The sequence below is a fragment of the Corvus kubaryi genome, unplaced genomic scaffold, assembly GCF_017639235.1.
Source record: "Corvus kubaryi isolate FWS band 111438036 unplaced genomic scaffold, C.kubaryi_AGA036_p1.0 37387, whole genome shotgun sequence".
Taxonomy (NCBI): domain Eukaryota; kingdom Metazoa; phylum Chordata; class Aves; order Passeriformes; family Corvidae; genus Corvus; species Corvus kubaryi.
Genome location: NW_024581129.1, coordinates 15,092,449 through 15,105,473, shown reverse-complemented (window position 1 = coordinate 15,105,473; position 13,025 = coordinate 15,092,449). Strand labels below are relative to the sequence as shown.

At 59.1% G+C, this 13,025-nt stretch overlaps 1 protein-coding gene across 13 annotated transcripts in view; it reads right to left on the bottom strand.

Annotated features, from left to right (window-relative positions):
* LOC121668873 (ankyrin repeat and fibronectin type-III domain-containing protein 1-like) overlaps positions 1–13,025 on the bottom strand; it is a 245,727-nt gene that overhangs the window by 35,577 nt on the left and 197,125 nt on the right. For 7 of the 13 annotated variants that reach the window (XM_042037131.1, XM_042037133.1, XM_042037132.1 and 4 more), the window contains one exon: positions 6,213–6,341. The exons of 4 other annotated variants lie outside the window; for them this stretch is intronic. In XM_042037131.1, coding sequence (XP_041893065.1) covers positions 6,213–6,341 — 129 coding nt within the window. Of the gene's footprint in view, positions 1–6,212; positions 6,342–12,103; positions 12,412–13,025 lie in introns of those variants that run through there. 2 more of the 13 variants (XM_042037138.1, XM_042037139.1) reach the window with 2 other exon arrangements.

Below are 13,025 nucleotides of genomic sequence, written 5' to 3'. Positions count from 1 at the left end.
CCACCGGGACCAGCAGTTGCCCTCCAGCCTCTGCCCGCCTGCAGGCAACTCAGCAAATGAGGATAAAAAGTGATCATCCACAAGTAAATAATTCCTTTGCAATGTTTTCCTGAGGTTAACCTGACCTTCAGGGAGATGTTTGGAGGGCTCGCTCCTCCCCACCCCCTCTGCGTGTCCCTCACAGTCACTGTTAAATCATTGTCCCTCCAGCTCTGGGGAGGGGAATGTGGACCCCTGCTCCCCCCGTACATCCAGAGGCACTGGCCATGGCCATGCCCAGGCTGCTGGGCACACAACCAAGCCCTTGAACCACATTGCTCCATGTGTAGTTCAGCACCAGGAACTCTGGGGCTCCCTAACTGGCACCCACCTCACTCCCGGAGAGGTGTGCTGGGAGGGATGGCAGCACCAGGACAGCCAGCAGAGCCCCTGGCACAAGGGTGGCTCTGCAGACAGAGCCCTCCTTGTTCGCTTGGGCTGCAGCTCCTCTTGACCACTTTTATTGCCTCTAAAGCAACTTTGCAGCGTCCTGCTGATGGCAACATCCATCTGCCACACAGGGGGAAGCTCCGGCTGCACGGAGCCCCGGGCAAGGGGCCCTGCTGCGGGCCGGCTCCCCGGCAGCCCGGACACCCTGGCAGAGCCCGGCGCGGTGTGGAAGTCCAGCTCCCACCCGGCTAATTCAATAAGTCACAGATACCATGACTTCATAAGGCACAGAGGCTCCACAGCTATTAGGGGAATTGGGAACAGGGGGAGGAGGAGCTGAAATGGAGAAGGGATGGAGACGGGGAGGGTGGAGAGGGGGAAGCTAAGACAAGCAGCAGAACAAAACATCCCATAAATCATGAGGAGCTGCTGAAATACCAGAACAAATGACCCCATAGCTTGGCCATTGTTCCCGAGCGAGGGCTTAAAGCGCTCCCAGTTGAGACAAAGCGCCTCGCGTTTCGTTTCAACACCGCGCCGGCCCAGCCGGGACCTGTGCTCGGCACAGCCGAGCTGGGGGCTGTGTGTCACCTCGGATCCGAGGCTGGCACCGGCGGGACGGGGGAGGTGACACTGGCGGCAAGGTTGGCTCGCCCACAGAAAGTGCTGCCAAAGCGGTGCCCGCAGCTCAGCCTGCCCAGAGCATCTCCTTGCTCCCACATGCCCCCACAGCTCCCAGGCTCTTGCATTCCTCCCCTTCCACTGGCAGGCTCAGGGCCTCATTTTCCTTGTTTTCCCTCACTCAGGCTAAGAGCTTCCTGGTCTGGGAAGAGAAAGAGCTCCAAGGCTTCTCTGGAGTGAGACAGCTCGAGTAGGGCTGTGAAACCTGGAGGAGCTCTGAGCCCGCCGTCTTTATGGTGCTGCTACTCTTTGCCTCCAAAAATGTTGATGACAACTCACTTTGTGCTGGCTGACTCTGGCAAAGGGACAAGTGTCACACAGAGAGTTCTGGGGACAGTCCCACACGACCGTGGACAGCTGTGGGAACAGCACCAGGCTCTCAGTGAGCAGCGCAATAGCAGCACTCCCATGCACTGCATCAGGCACAGTGGGGTGGATCAGTCGGCAGCTTGGCACCTCCCCAGAGCCGTGCAGCTCCACCAGGACCACGGCACTTGGTGCCAGGAGGGGAGGACCTCCTGGATGGGGACAGGTCACCTGTCTGCTTGCCCACTGCAGCAATGCTAGGGATTCCACAGCAGGGATTCCAGGCCCAGCCGTACAGGGAGAACCTCCACACCGCTCAAGACCACTCAGAGGGGAAATATTACACTAGGACATTTTAAATAACTTCCATGAAAACAGTTCCCTTAAAAACCTTCTGCTTCAGAACCGAAGCCAAGCAGGAGGCAGAGCGCGGCAGCAGTCGCATGTGCCACCTCCACCAACCAGACGGTGCCAGCGAAGTTCCCGTGTCCGGGGGCTCCTGCTCGCCTGGCACCTTCCACCTGGGCCCGTGGGGTCTGCTCCCCGCGCATCCCAGCTCTCAGCAGCCAGGAGCTGGGACCCAGCGCCGTGCCGAGGGTCAGGCAGGGAAACAAGCCGCAGGCAGGGCCCAGCCCGGCAGCCGCCTGTCGCCAAGCACAGACGCGCTGCTGCCAGCACGGCTGCAGCCTCGTGGTGGGCAGCCAAGGAGCAGAACCGAGATAACGGCATGGCGGGAGGGAGGAATGCGCTGCATTTTTCCTGAGCCGCCATGGGAATAGGCTATTCCGACCACGGAGCATAGGGAGGCTGTCTGACAGGGAAAACTCGAGGAGCCCAAAGAGAAGGAGCAGTGAGTAAGCAATTAAGAAGAAAACAGAGGGAAATCAGGGTGAGCACGTGGTGAGTATGGCAAAAGGAGTGTGGGGGAAGGCAAACCCGGGAGCAAATAGCAGAAGGAAAACCAGAGCTAGAGCTAGAGAGGAAAAGGAAGGGACAAAAGCATTCCAGAGGGACGAACCTGCCAGGGCTGAAACTCCCAATGTGCAATGGAGCTGAGAGGATGCGAGAGGGAACAGAGGCTCCCAGCTCTGCACACACAGAGCAAGCCAGGGATCGCAGCCCTTCTATTGGATTAGGGCTCACTTAAGTGGGAAGATAAATGTGGAGCTCATCTCAGGTAACAGGCACTGGAGGAGAGGAGGCCTCAGCTCACGCTAAGTGGGGAGAACAGGGATTGGTGGGGTCTTGACATTGCTGTAGGACAGTGTGAGGTCTCCATGGGAATCACCAGCTTTCACCACCTTCACCCCAACAGCAGAACGTGGAGGGCTTCAAGCCAAGAGAGCTTTAGTAGCCTTGTGGTGTTTGTGCTTGGGAGCTAGATTAGGACCAGAGACCACAGGAAGCAGAGCTTTAATAAACGAAATCCCAAATCCTTCCTTGCCTCAGTTACCAGGTTTTGCCTCATTTGGAGCGCGAGCTGCCTTGGTGACCATCCAGCAAAGAGGAGAAGGGAATCAGCAAACCTGGGCAAAACCAGACATGTGCAGCCCCCAGGTTTCTCCCAAAGACTGGGAAAGCTCCTCTCCAGCACCTCCTGGCAGCAGGACACCGGCACAGGGAGACATGGGCTGAGGTGATCCGGCACATTCACAGGCCCGAACACTGGGGACTTTGTGGCGCTGGCTTTAAAAAAAATACCCTAAAAAAGGCCTAATAATGAAGTATTTATTTCAGTAAACAACGAATGAATGAAAGAAGTGTTTCCTCAATACTTCACTTTTTCTCTGCCTTCTCTCCCTTCCCCCCAGCAATTTTGTTTTTAATAAGTGGAACTAACGGGGCCTCGCTCGCTGCTGGCCGGGCTGGGGAGCAGGGCCGTGCTCCGCCGGCCTGGTGCAGCACAGGAACACGTGCCATGGGAATAGAGCTGCCTTGTGCCTGGGGGAGCACGGCCCACCAGCGTGTCCCAGCCACCGAGCCAGGGAGATGTGTTCAGATGGACGCACGCACTGTGAGACCTGCCCTGGGAGCATCCCTGGGCTGGGCAGTCGGCAGCACAGGGCGTCCAGCCCCTCATTCACTGTGGCAGCAAACAACTGCACCTCCTGGCCCAGGGCCTCTGGCACTGGAGAAGGGCTAAGGGGAGATGAAGGCATCTGTGTCCTGTCCTACCTGGCTGTGCTCCTTGCCGGAACACAGTGTCAGGCAGACTCTGTGACCCTGTACAGCTCCTTCTCTTCTACCTCAGCTCCATCCACCCCTACCTGAGCACCTGAGTAACTGGGAACACTGGAAAACTGGCTCAGCTTGCCCTATGTGGAGATGGGTTGTACTGACAATGCTTTGGTAGGAATTTCAAGCAGGAAACACTAATCCCTGCCCCAGACTGACACCCAGATGTTCAAAGCAAAGAGCACAGATGATGTTGTGCTTTTCTACCCCCTCCTTGGCAACAGGTAACAGCAGGTTGAGAAGCTGTCCCTTGCCTTCAAGCCTTGGGGTTAAGATGGGCAGGATTCTCAGAAGATGCTGATTTGGGAGAACATGGTTCATTGCTCTTCCATGCCACTCCAACCCATGTGGGATGAGCCAAACCTGTCACACACAGTGTGGGTGCTCACCTCTGTGCAGAGGCAGGTGAAAGGAGGCAGTGGTAACCCTGGGTTGTAAATAGACAGATTGGATGCAGGTAGGTATTTGCTCTGCAAGACAAACTAGGCACCTGTAGATTTGCCAGGATAGGAGCCAAGTTTCCCATCAGCCAGAGCACTGAGGAGCAGCCTCACCTGCAGCCCAGGATGGTTTGGAGTGACTAACTGAGGAGCTGATGCCGCTGTGATGAGCACAGATCCCTGGTGATGTACAGGAACACAGAAAAGCTGCTTCACACCATGGGCCGGGAGATCCCTTAGCAGGTCACGGCTGCAGAGGAGGCTGGAAAAATCTCTGAATGCCTCTCTGAGGACCTGTGCATGTGAGATGGGTGGGAGCAGGCAGCAGGCAGGGTCCTCAGCCCGCTGCCACCCCTCATCACTGCGACCCTCTGGGGTGACCCCTCCTCTGTGCCCTGCCAGCACCTGAGCTCCAGCAGCCCGACCCTGGCTGCAGGGTGATGTCTGATCCAGCTCAAAGTGTCTCCAGCCGTGGATGAAACCCCCAGGACAGGGTGGGAGCCCTGCCTGGCTGTGCCTGTGTCCCTGCAGGGTGGGGATGACATCAGGTCCGTCTCTCCCAGCCTCAGGGCCCCGAGCTCCCGCGCAATGCCACACGGCAAACCAAAGGCAAAGGTGCTCCCTCCTCACCCAGAGCTCCTTCCCAGGCTGCTTTACAAGATCCCTCTAAAAGAGCATCGTCTACCACTGCTGCGAGTGCTGCTGCACAAGGTGGTTTGCCAAATGCAAGACAGATGGTTTCCCCCAGGAAAATGCTATGGAGTAAGGGAAAATGTACCACAAATATCCCCCAACAGGGCTAAACCGGGACCCAGGGCCTTCAAAGAGACATTTCGAGAGGAAAGAGATTTACTGGCTTCTCATGCTTCTTTGTTATGAATAAAGACAAACTGATTGTTTTTAATGAGCTCTTTGCTTGTTCCCCTATTTGCTACATTACAAATTCACATATTTGTCTCTTTGGGAGATTGAGAGTAATTGCAGACCAGGTTTCCTCATGACAACTGCCCAGCAAAGGGAAGAAAGTTCTGTAAGTGGAGAAGAAAGCAGTCTGTCCCCAAATATCCTGAATTCTTTGTCTGGTTCATTAATACCTGGTGAGCTTTGATGATCAAGGAACCTCACAGATAGAAGAAGCTTTTGAGGAGGGTTCCACAGCCTCACACTGAAGTGTTAGAACACAAAATAAATGCCAGAAAGATCTCCAAAAAAAGCAGGGAAATTGAAAACCAAACTTGACATTCTTGCAATTTCTAAGCATTTCACTTTTTTTCTTTTTTCTTTTTTTTTTTTTTTTATTCTTTTTAAGTTTTACCCTCCTTTATCCATCTAAGGAAGCAGAAAGAAATGCAATTTCCAGCTCTTTTAAATATCCTTAGCAGGTCACCTCTAAGGCTGGGATGGCTGGCTGTGATCTGCTTCCAAGACTGTTGCATCAGAGCTCAGAAACCCAGGATGAACGGCTCCCTGCTCGAGTGGGGACAGCTCTCTGAGACCTGTGCTCACACGAGGGGCCCCAGGCACCGCAGCAGCGGGGAAGGAGGGAGCCCTGCATCCCTCTGGGACGGGAACATGGGGCTGCCCCAGACAGCTGGGACAGCCTGGGACCTTCTCACTGCTCACTCTGGGCACAGTGACAGAGAGGAGCCCCTGAAGTGTCACTGCAGATCCCAGAGCTCCCACTCTGGCTGAGGCCATCCCACTGTGGCTTTCAGCTCTGGCTGATCCCATAGAGGTGCACTGGGCAGGGAGGGACCAGGGGATGCATCCTCCAGCAGCTCCCATTCCCTACAGCTCCTTATTCCTGCTCCTTGTGGGGAGGGGAGGGGAGGGGAAGGGGAAGGGGAAGGGGAAGGAGCCAGTGGTGGGAGTTGCCAGAGGCTGTGTGCTCGTGTGCCCCAGCTCAGCAGACACTTCCATGACCCACATGAGCCCTGCCAGATCTTCAGCTGGGGATGTTTGGGCTGATACCTTGGGGAGCCTCTGCAGCAGGTGGAGGGGTTTGAAGGGATCCTGTCCCATGGGACATGACTTCGACAGTGGCAGCAGTGGGGAGAGGGGACAGGAGGGCGACTGGAGAGGCAGGAGCTCCTTCCCCCAGCCCTGTCCTGCAGCTCTTACCATTCAATGCTCAGAGACCTGGGCCGGAAGGCAGACAGCTCGGCCGAGCCATGCTCAGCTTTCCTTCTCTTCTCCTGCTTCTGCTTCACCGACAAGCGGTGGGCAAACCTAGCGAGGCTGCTCTCCGACCTGGGGAGGGGAGAGGAAAGGCGTTAATGGCACTGCAGCCCGGCTCCAGCGGCACACCCAGGGCACGGCACGGCACGGGAGGTGCTCAGCGCTGCAAGGACGGGGCTCGCAGCGGTCAGCGGCACCGGGACGGGGGGCACCAGTGCTGGGGGTGGGAAGTGGAGGAGCAGCAGCAGGCTGGGAATTGCTCAGCTGGCCAGGACCAGCACAGGTCCTTGTTAGCCAAACTGGAGCTGCAGTCTGGCAGGCTGAGAGCGCCAGGTCCTGCTCCCTTGTGCAGCAAAATCACCTCCCCAGGCTGTGCGTTCCTCCCCAAACTCCAACACGGCAGCCAGCGCCGGAGAAACAGTCAGGGACACATCGGGGGAGAGCACCAAAGCAGAGGCCACTCATTCCTTCAGAGAAACCCTGGAGCCCCTGTGGCCTCCCAGCCGGGGCTCCCAAACACCGGAACAGCTTCCCTGAGGAGGACTGACGTGGAAATCAGCCCACAGCGGAAAGGTTTTGGAGGAGGAAACAGAAATGTGTGGGAGCAAATGGATTCAGCTGAAGGACCCGTCTGTGCTGACAAAGCCCCTTCCCACCAGGTGGGCTGCTCCAGCATCGCTCGCAGCCCCCGGGACCTGGGAAAAGCACACCCGCGGGCTCCGGGAACGCGCTGCACATCCCGCCCCATCCCAGCCCTGCCCAGAGGAGAGCTGCTGGCACAGGGCACACCTGCACTGCCTCCCAGCCCCGTGGCATACGGGCACACCGGCTGACACTGGCTGGGGAGGCGCCTGCCCCGCACAGACCCTCAGCCCTCGCTTCCCTCTGGCACACGGAGCGCCCAGAGCCCCCCGTGCCAGGGCTGGCACCCCCTGCCTGGGCTGAGCACGGCACCGCAGCCCTGCTGCCGGCGTGGAGCGAGGGAGGACCAGCCTGGGGAGCTGGGACACCCAGACTTGGGCACACGACCAGGCTGGTGGCACTGGGGCCGTGTGCCAGCCCTGCCACACTCACTGTCACAGCCACTGCCTCCTCTCCTCCTCTAATGTGCCAGCACAACCTGCTCCCACCGCTCAGCCAGCCCCGGGCTGGGCAGGGGAGGGGACAGGAGTGATTTGACAGAGGTCCCAGGGGACAGAGCTGGGGGGAACTTTGAACCTACACACATTGCTAAAGCCAATCCTCTCCTCTCCTCTCCTCTCCTCTCCTCTCCTCTCCTCTCCTCTCCTCTCCTCTGCCTCAACCAAACAAAATACCTCCAAAGAAAGAGAAAAAGAGACGGTATTTCTCAGAACTGAGAGCTCCCTGCCTTTCCTCGCTATAATTAGGCCAGCCCGGACCAGCTAACAGTTTTTTCCCTGATACATTTTAAACACAGACATCTTCAATTCATTAACTGGTTATTGATTTATTTTTCGGCTTATGAATTGCTGTTGCTGGGGATGGGGTGGAGACAGCTTTCTGGAGAGGGCTCTTGTCTCTCCGGTCCCTGCCGGCAAAGAGCTGTTCAGACCTTCCAGGGTCATTCTTTACATTCTTGAGAAAAAATCCTACTTTGATGTAAAGGATGAGGTTTGCCTTAAAAGAAACCCAACAAGAAACCCAAACCCCAGCTTTCCCCTGCTCACAGCCAGAGGAAGAGGCGATGAAGAGGAGTGATCCTGGTGCCCACAGAGCAGAGCCCGGTACCAACACCATGCCCAGCACCTCACTCTCCTCTGATCCGGTGTCAGAGCTCAGCTGGAATGGAGAAGATCCCATTTAGGGAGGGGTGAGAGGTGGGCATTGACAGCAATGCTCTGCAGCAGCCCCAGGCACGGTGTGGACAGCAGGATGAGCAGGGCTGACCCAGGAATGGGGCTGGGCAGTGGGAACAGGTGCTGCTGGTTCCCTAGAGCACCTCCTCAGCGGCATTTGGCTGTTCCTGCCCCTTCCCACCCGCCCAGGAGGAGCTCCTGCCACCCTGCCTGGATGAGGGCTCCAGCCCCAGCTGAAAGGGTGCTGGGGGTGTTTATCTCCTGGGATTTGGGGACTGCCAGCAGAATGCTGCCCTGTCTGCTGTGCTCACCTCCACCACACCCCCTGCACCACTACAGCCACCCCTCCCAAACTGGTCCCCAGCAGGGATGAGGGGCTGGGAAATCCCAAATGCCCTGCACGGATGCAGGAAGGCAGCAGCAGCCCCTGTGACAGGCGCCTCTGTGGTGCCGGTGGTGGCCCTTGCAGTGACTACCACGGGGAGAGTTACACAGCCAGGAGCTTTACCCAGATGTATCCACCTGCCCAAGCACGGCAGGAGCAGCCCCTGCATCCTTCAAACGGGACAAAGCCAACAGCATCTGTCAAGAAGAGCTGGTGGGGGAAAACAGGGCAATATGCCACATGTCATCAGGGTTAGGGATGGAGGAGAGTTAGTCCTGGGGGCAGGGTGGGCTGGTGGGGCTGGAGAAGCCAGCTGGGTGCTCAGGAACGTGTGGCCTTGCTGTGAGTCCCTAGCCATGGCATCAAGGGGAAGGCACAGGGAGAAAGGGGCTCTCCAGCCCAGGGCAGGTGCTGCTCAGATCTGCCTGATGCAGGACAGACAAGCCAGTCCATGTGTGTCAGAAGTTGACCAAGAATCTTGGGGTGCTGACTGCACCCCCCAGACCTGCCGGCCACCACCTCCAGCAGCCACAGCCCAGGTAAAGGAATGGCTGTGACGGCTCTGACAGCCCGACACCTCCCCCCTGAGAGCTGTTAGCAGCTCACCCAGCCATGAACCAGCCTCCCCCACCTCTGCCAGACCCCAAAGCTTCAGCAGAAGCATCACTAATTAGAAGCCAGGAGCACATTACAGATCATCTGGCGATTTATACAGAGCTGCTTTACATAAACCGTGCTGCAGAAGGGGAATGAATCATACCTGCTCTGCCGTGAGCGCGCCGCGAGCGCGGCCGACCCGCTGCCCTCGCCCCAGCAGGGCCCTGCTGCTGGCTCAGCCCCGCCGAGCTCCCGTGCTGGGTTACTCCGGCCCCTGGGGGCAGGGTCGGGATGCTCCCAGGTCACGGTGTGCCCAGGGCTGGGGTGCTCCCACGGCACTGGGCACTGTGCCGGGTCTGGGCTCTGTGGGTGGCAGTGGGGGTGAGCCTCTAGCACAGGGAGGGGGAAGCTGTTGAGACCACACTGTTACTTCCCAAGGGCTTTCCAAACAGTAATAGATGTCCCTGTCCCTTGAGAAGGATCAGCGTTAGGGATTTTAAGGTAGGAGCAGGGCATGGAGCGGGCACACAGGTAAGGCAGGCTCCCTGTGCCTGTCAGCATTCTTCCCCTTGCGCTCTTATCCCATGGGCAAGATTTCGGTGCCTTCCCCCATCAGGACTACATACTCAGCCCCATAAGTGCTGGTCTGAGGAACAGGCAGCCCCAGGTGCCACTGTCACCTTGAGCCAGCTTCATCCCAGCCATGGGAGGGGGACAAGGCCCCACTGCTCCCCCAGCCCTGCCACTGCACGGCGCTGCTCCAGGTCTGGCCGGGCAGGACCCGGGCTCACCTGCCCAGCCCTCCATCAGAAGCGGTATCTCTGCAGCAGCTCAGCAGCCAAACAGTCGGGGCTCGGTGGACACAGCTGGCACCTGCCAGGGCAGTCCCCACACACCAAGGGGACACGTGGGAAAAGCCATCAATTGGAACGCCAACCGCAGCGCCGGGAAGAATTGTCTCCTGACAACCAGAGAAGGTTGTTCAGCTACTGTGCTGTATCATAAATCACACCTCTATGACTTGCCATCTGTCAGCCAGATTACACATGTTCAGAGTCCCATGTCAGCATTTAAGTCAGAACACGGCATCTTTTCCCAGAAATAATTATCAGTGCTGAAGGCTCTTGCAGCGATACCCATCCTCAGCCCTTCCCTCCAGAGCTCTGGACAGATCGGAGCTGGCGTTCCCAGAGGGCAGGACCTTCACTGTGGCACAGCGATGCAAGCCTCCCTAAACCCACTGCTTCAGGCCCAGGGAGGGGCAGGGTCTGGCACGGCAAACTCCCCCCTGGCACCAGCCATGGCACCCAGCACCCTGAACAGAGCAGGCCGGGACAGGCAGAGGCTGCTGCTAAAGGGGGGCAGGGACAGTGCTGTCCCCAGCCTGGCGTGTGCTGAGAGCCCAGGAGAGTCCAGCTGGGATGAGCAGAGTGCCCAGAGCAGCGCTTGGACCCCAGTCTGGCCAAGGGGGAAGGATCTAGCTCAGCACAGGGCACAGCTCCCACTGCCCCGATGCGCTGTGCGACACGAGTCTGCGCCCATCCCTTCACCCCACAGGTTTTCTGGGAGTCCAACCCCCCAGGGGTGACTGCCAAAGCCCCAGCCTGCCGAGGCAGTGGGAACGCCGTGAGCACGGCCATGCTGGGCTGGCAGCCCGTCCCCATCCTGCCCGTGCCTCCGGCAGCTCGCTGAGCCGGCACCGGACACGGCCCCCCGCACACAAATGCCTCAGCTGCCCTGCGATGAGGACAAGGGGCTGAAGCGCCGCCCTCCACCCCCTCGCTGGCCAGGCAGGCGGATGAGCAGTGACATTTCCCGAAGCTCAGTACAGAAATACTCGGGGACTGGATCCGTCCCTCCGGCTTCACCCGCCGCGCACAGGCGTGAATCCGGCCGGGGGCTCGCAATCACCGCCGCATCCCCCACACCACAACTGGGAAGCGATGACAAGCAAAATCCTGATTCCTCGGCTCCGCATCCCTCCCTCCCTCCCTCTGGTGATCCGCTAAAAGCCTTTTGGCAGTTTGCAGCCGCCGGGGCGAGCGTGTGCCCGCAGGAGCCCGGGTGCCTCAGCCCCTGCTGGCACAGCACGGCTCTGCCATGGCCGGAGCCGTGGGGACACCGGCGGCCGTGCAGGCACTGAGCCACGGGTGAGGGATGACCGAGGTCACCGGAGTGCCAGCCCAGGCTCCGGCACAGGATGACCAGCACCAGCAACACCTCTGCTCCCCCAACGCACCCGGCCAAAGCCCTCCCCACCACACGGGCACCAGCCATCCATCCCACAAGACAGCACACCCAGGCAGGAGCAGCTCCCACTTGTTGCACACTCCTCAGCCCGAGACTCGGGAGCCAGCACGTGCCTGTCTATGGCTCTGAACTAGCCCAGATGCGGGCAGGCAGCTCCCAGCCTCTTCCATCAGCACAGGCAGCAGCCCCGGGATGAGCCAGGGGCTGTAGGCAGCCCAGGCAAGCAAGCAGCGTTCCAGCTGGTCCTCCCTCCTTGGGGAGCAGCCACTGCACACAGAGCCTTGAGCCGGGCTTATCCCCACGGGCATCCCGGCTGCAGCCGGGCTGGGGAAGGCGGCTGTGCCTGGGGCGAGCGGTGCTGGGGGCACACAGCCCTGGCAGCGCACAGCCCGGGCAGCGCACAGCCCTGCGCTCCCTGCGGCTGCGGGGTTTGGCTCCTGTCAGCGTCTTATTTGCACAGGTACAGTTAGGGTAAAACAGAGGGAAAATAACCAAAGCTGGAAAGGTTCTTCCCAAGCAGGGAGCAGTCTTTCGGGAGAGAGAGGGTTTGCGAAGGACAGACTCATGGCCACGGACATGCAGTCAGCCTCCAGGCGAGCGCTGGCTGCGCACACCGCTCCGGCAAGCCCCGCTCACCGGGGGCACGCTTCCCACTGACCACGGTCCCAGCACGAGAGTGTCTCCAAAGCAGCAGCCAGGGCCAGGACCCCAGTGAGCCGTGCCCGGCTGTGCCCTGCAGGGACAGGGACAGATGCCCGCGAGCCGCGCGAATGATGCTCACTCACCTGCACAGCCTCTGCTCCCTTCGCTCCTGGCGCTCTGCTCACCCACTGCCAGAGCAGCAGCTCATCCCAGAGTGTCTCCTCGGGAGAGTCCCCGTCCCCTCTGTGCACACTCCCATCCTGAACAGGGTCCCCTGCTCCCATCCACGTCGCCTGACCTCCTCAGCTGCCACCTCCGCTTCCCTCACCCATCACCTCAGGTTTCTCGTTTGCTCTGTGCTTGGCTCTTTTTTTCTTTTATTTTTTTTTTCTCCCAATCTTGTTTCTATAGAAACGAGATTAGCAGAGGGGGAAATAAAACAGCCCCATGTGACTCAGATTCCGACACTGAAGAATCTCCTGGTTGCGCTTGGCGTGGCTTTACATAACCAGGAGCCTGTGCGGGCTCAGATGGGGGGACCGGGCTCGGCCGAGGGACACAGGGCTCAGCCAAGGAGAACCTGGCTCAGGTGCACGGGATCGGGCTCCGGTGAGGATTACTAGGCTCAGCCGTGGAGGGACCACCAGGCACAAGGCAGCGATGCCTCACCTCCACTTGCTCTGGGTGTGCTGTGGCACCCCTGATGCAATGACATGCCACCAAACCCTGCTGGCGTCCCCACGAGCCCCTGTCACCCTGCATGGCCCTGCCTCACTACCTGCTCCCACTGAGAAGGGGAGAAAGCAGAGGTAGGGATGCTGAAAACTACTCTGTGTCCCACCAAACCCCAGGTGAGCTTTGGAGGAGGAAGTCCCAAGATCCCCCACGCCGCCAGGCTGTCCTGCCCCTGCCCTCACCACTCAGGAAAGTGGTTTGGGCCACTGGTCTCCAACCTTCATGGACTCGTGGGTGAGCATGCAGGCAGTCTGGCGAGCCTCATGCTCCACTCTGCTGACATCCCTCCTGCTCAGCCTCCCAAATCCATGAGCAGTGTCCATGGCTGGG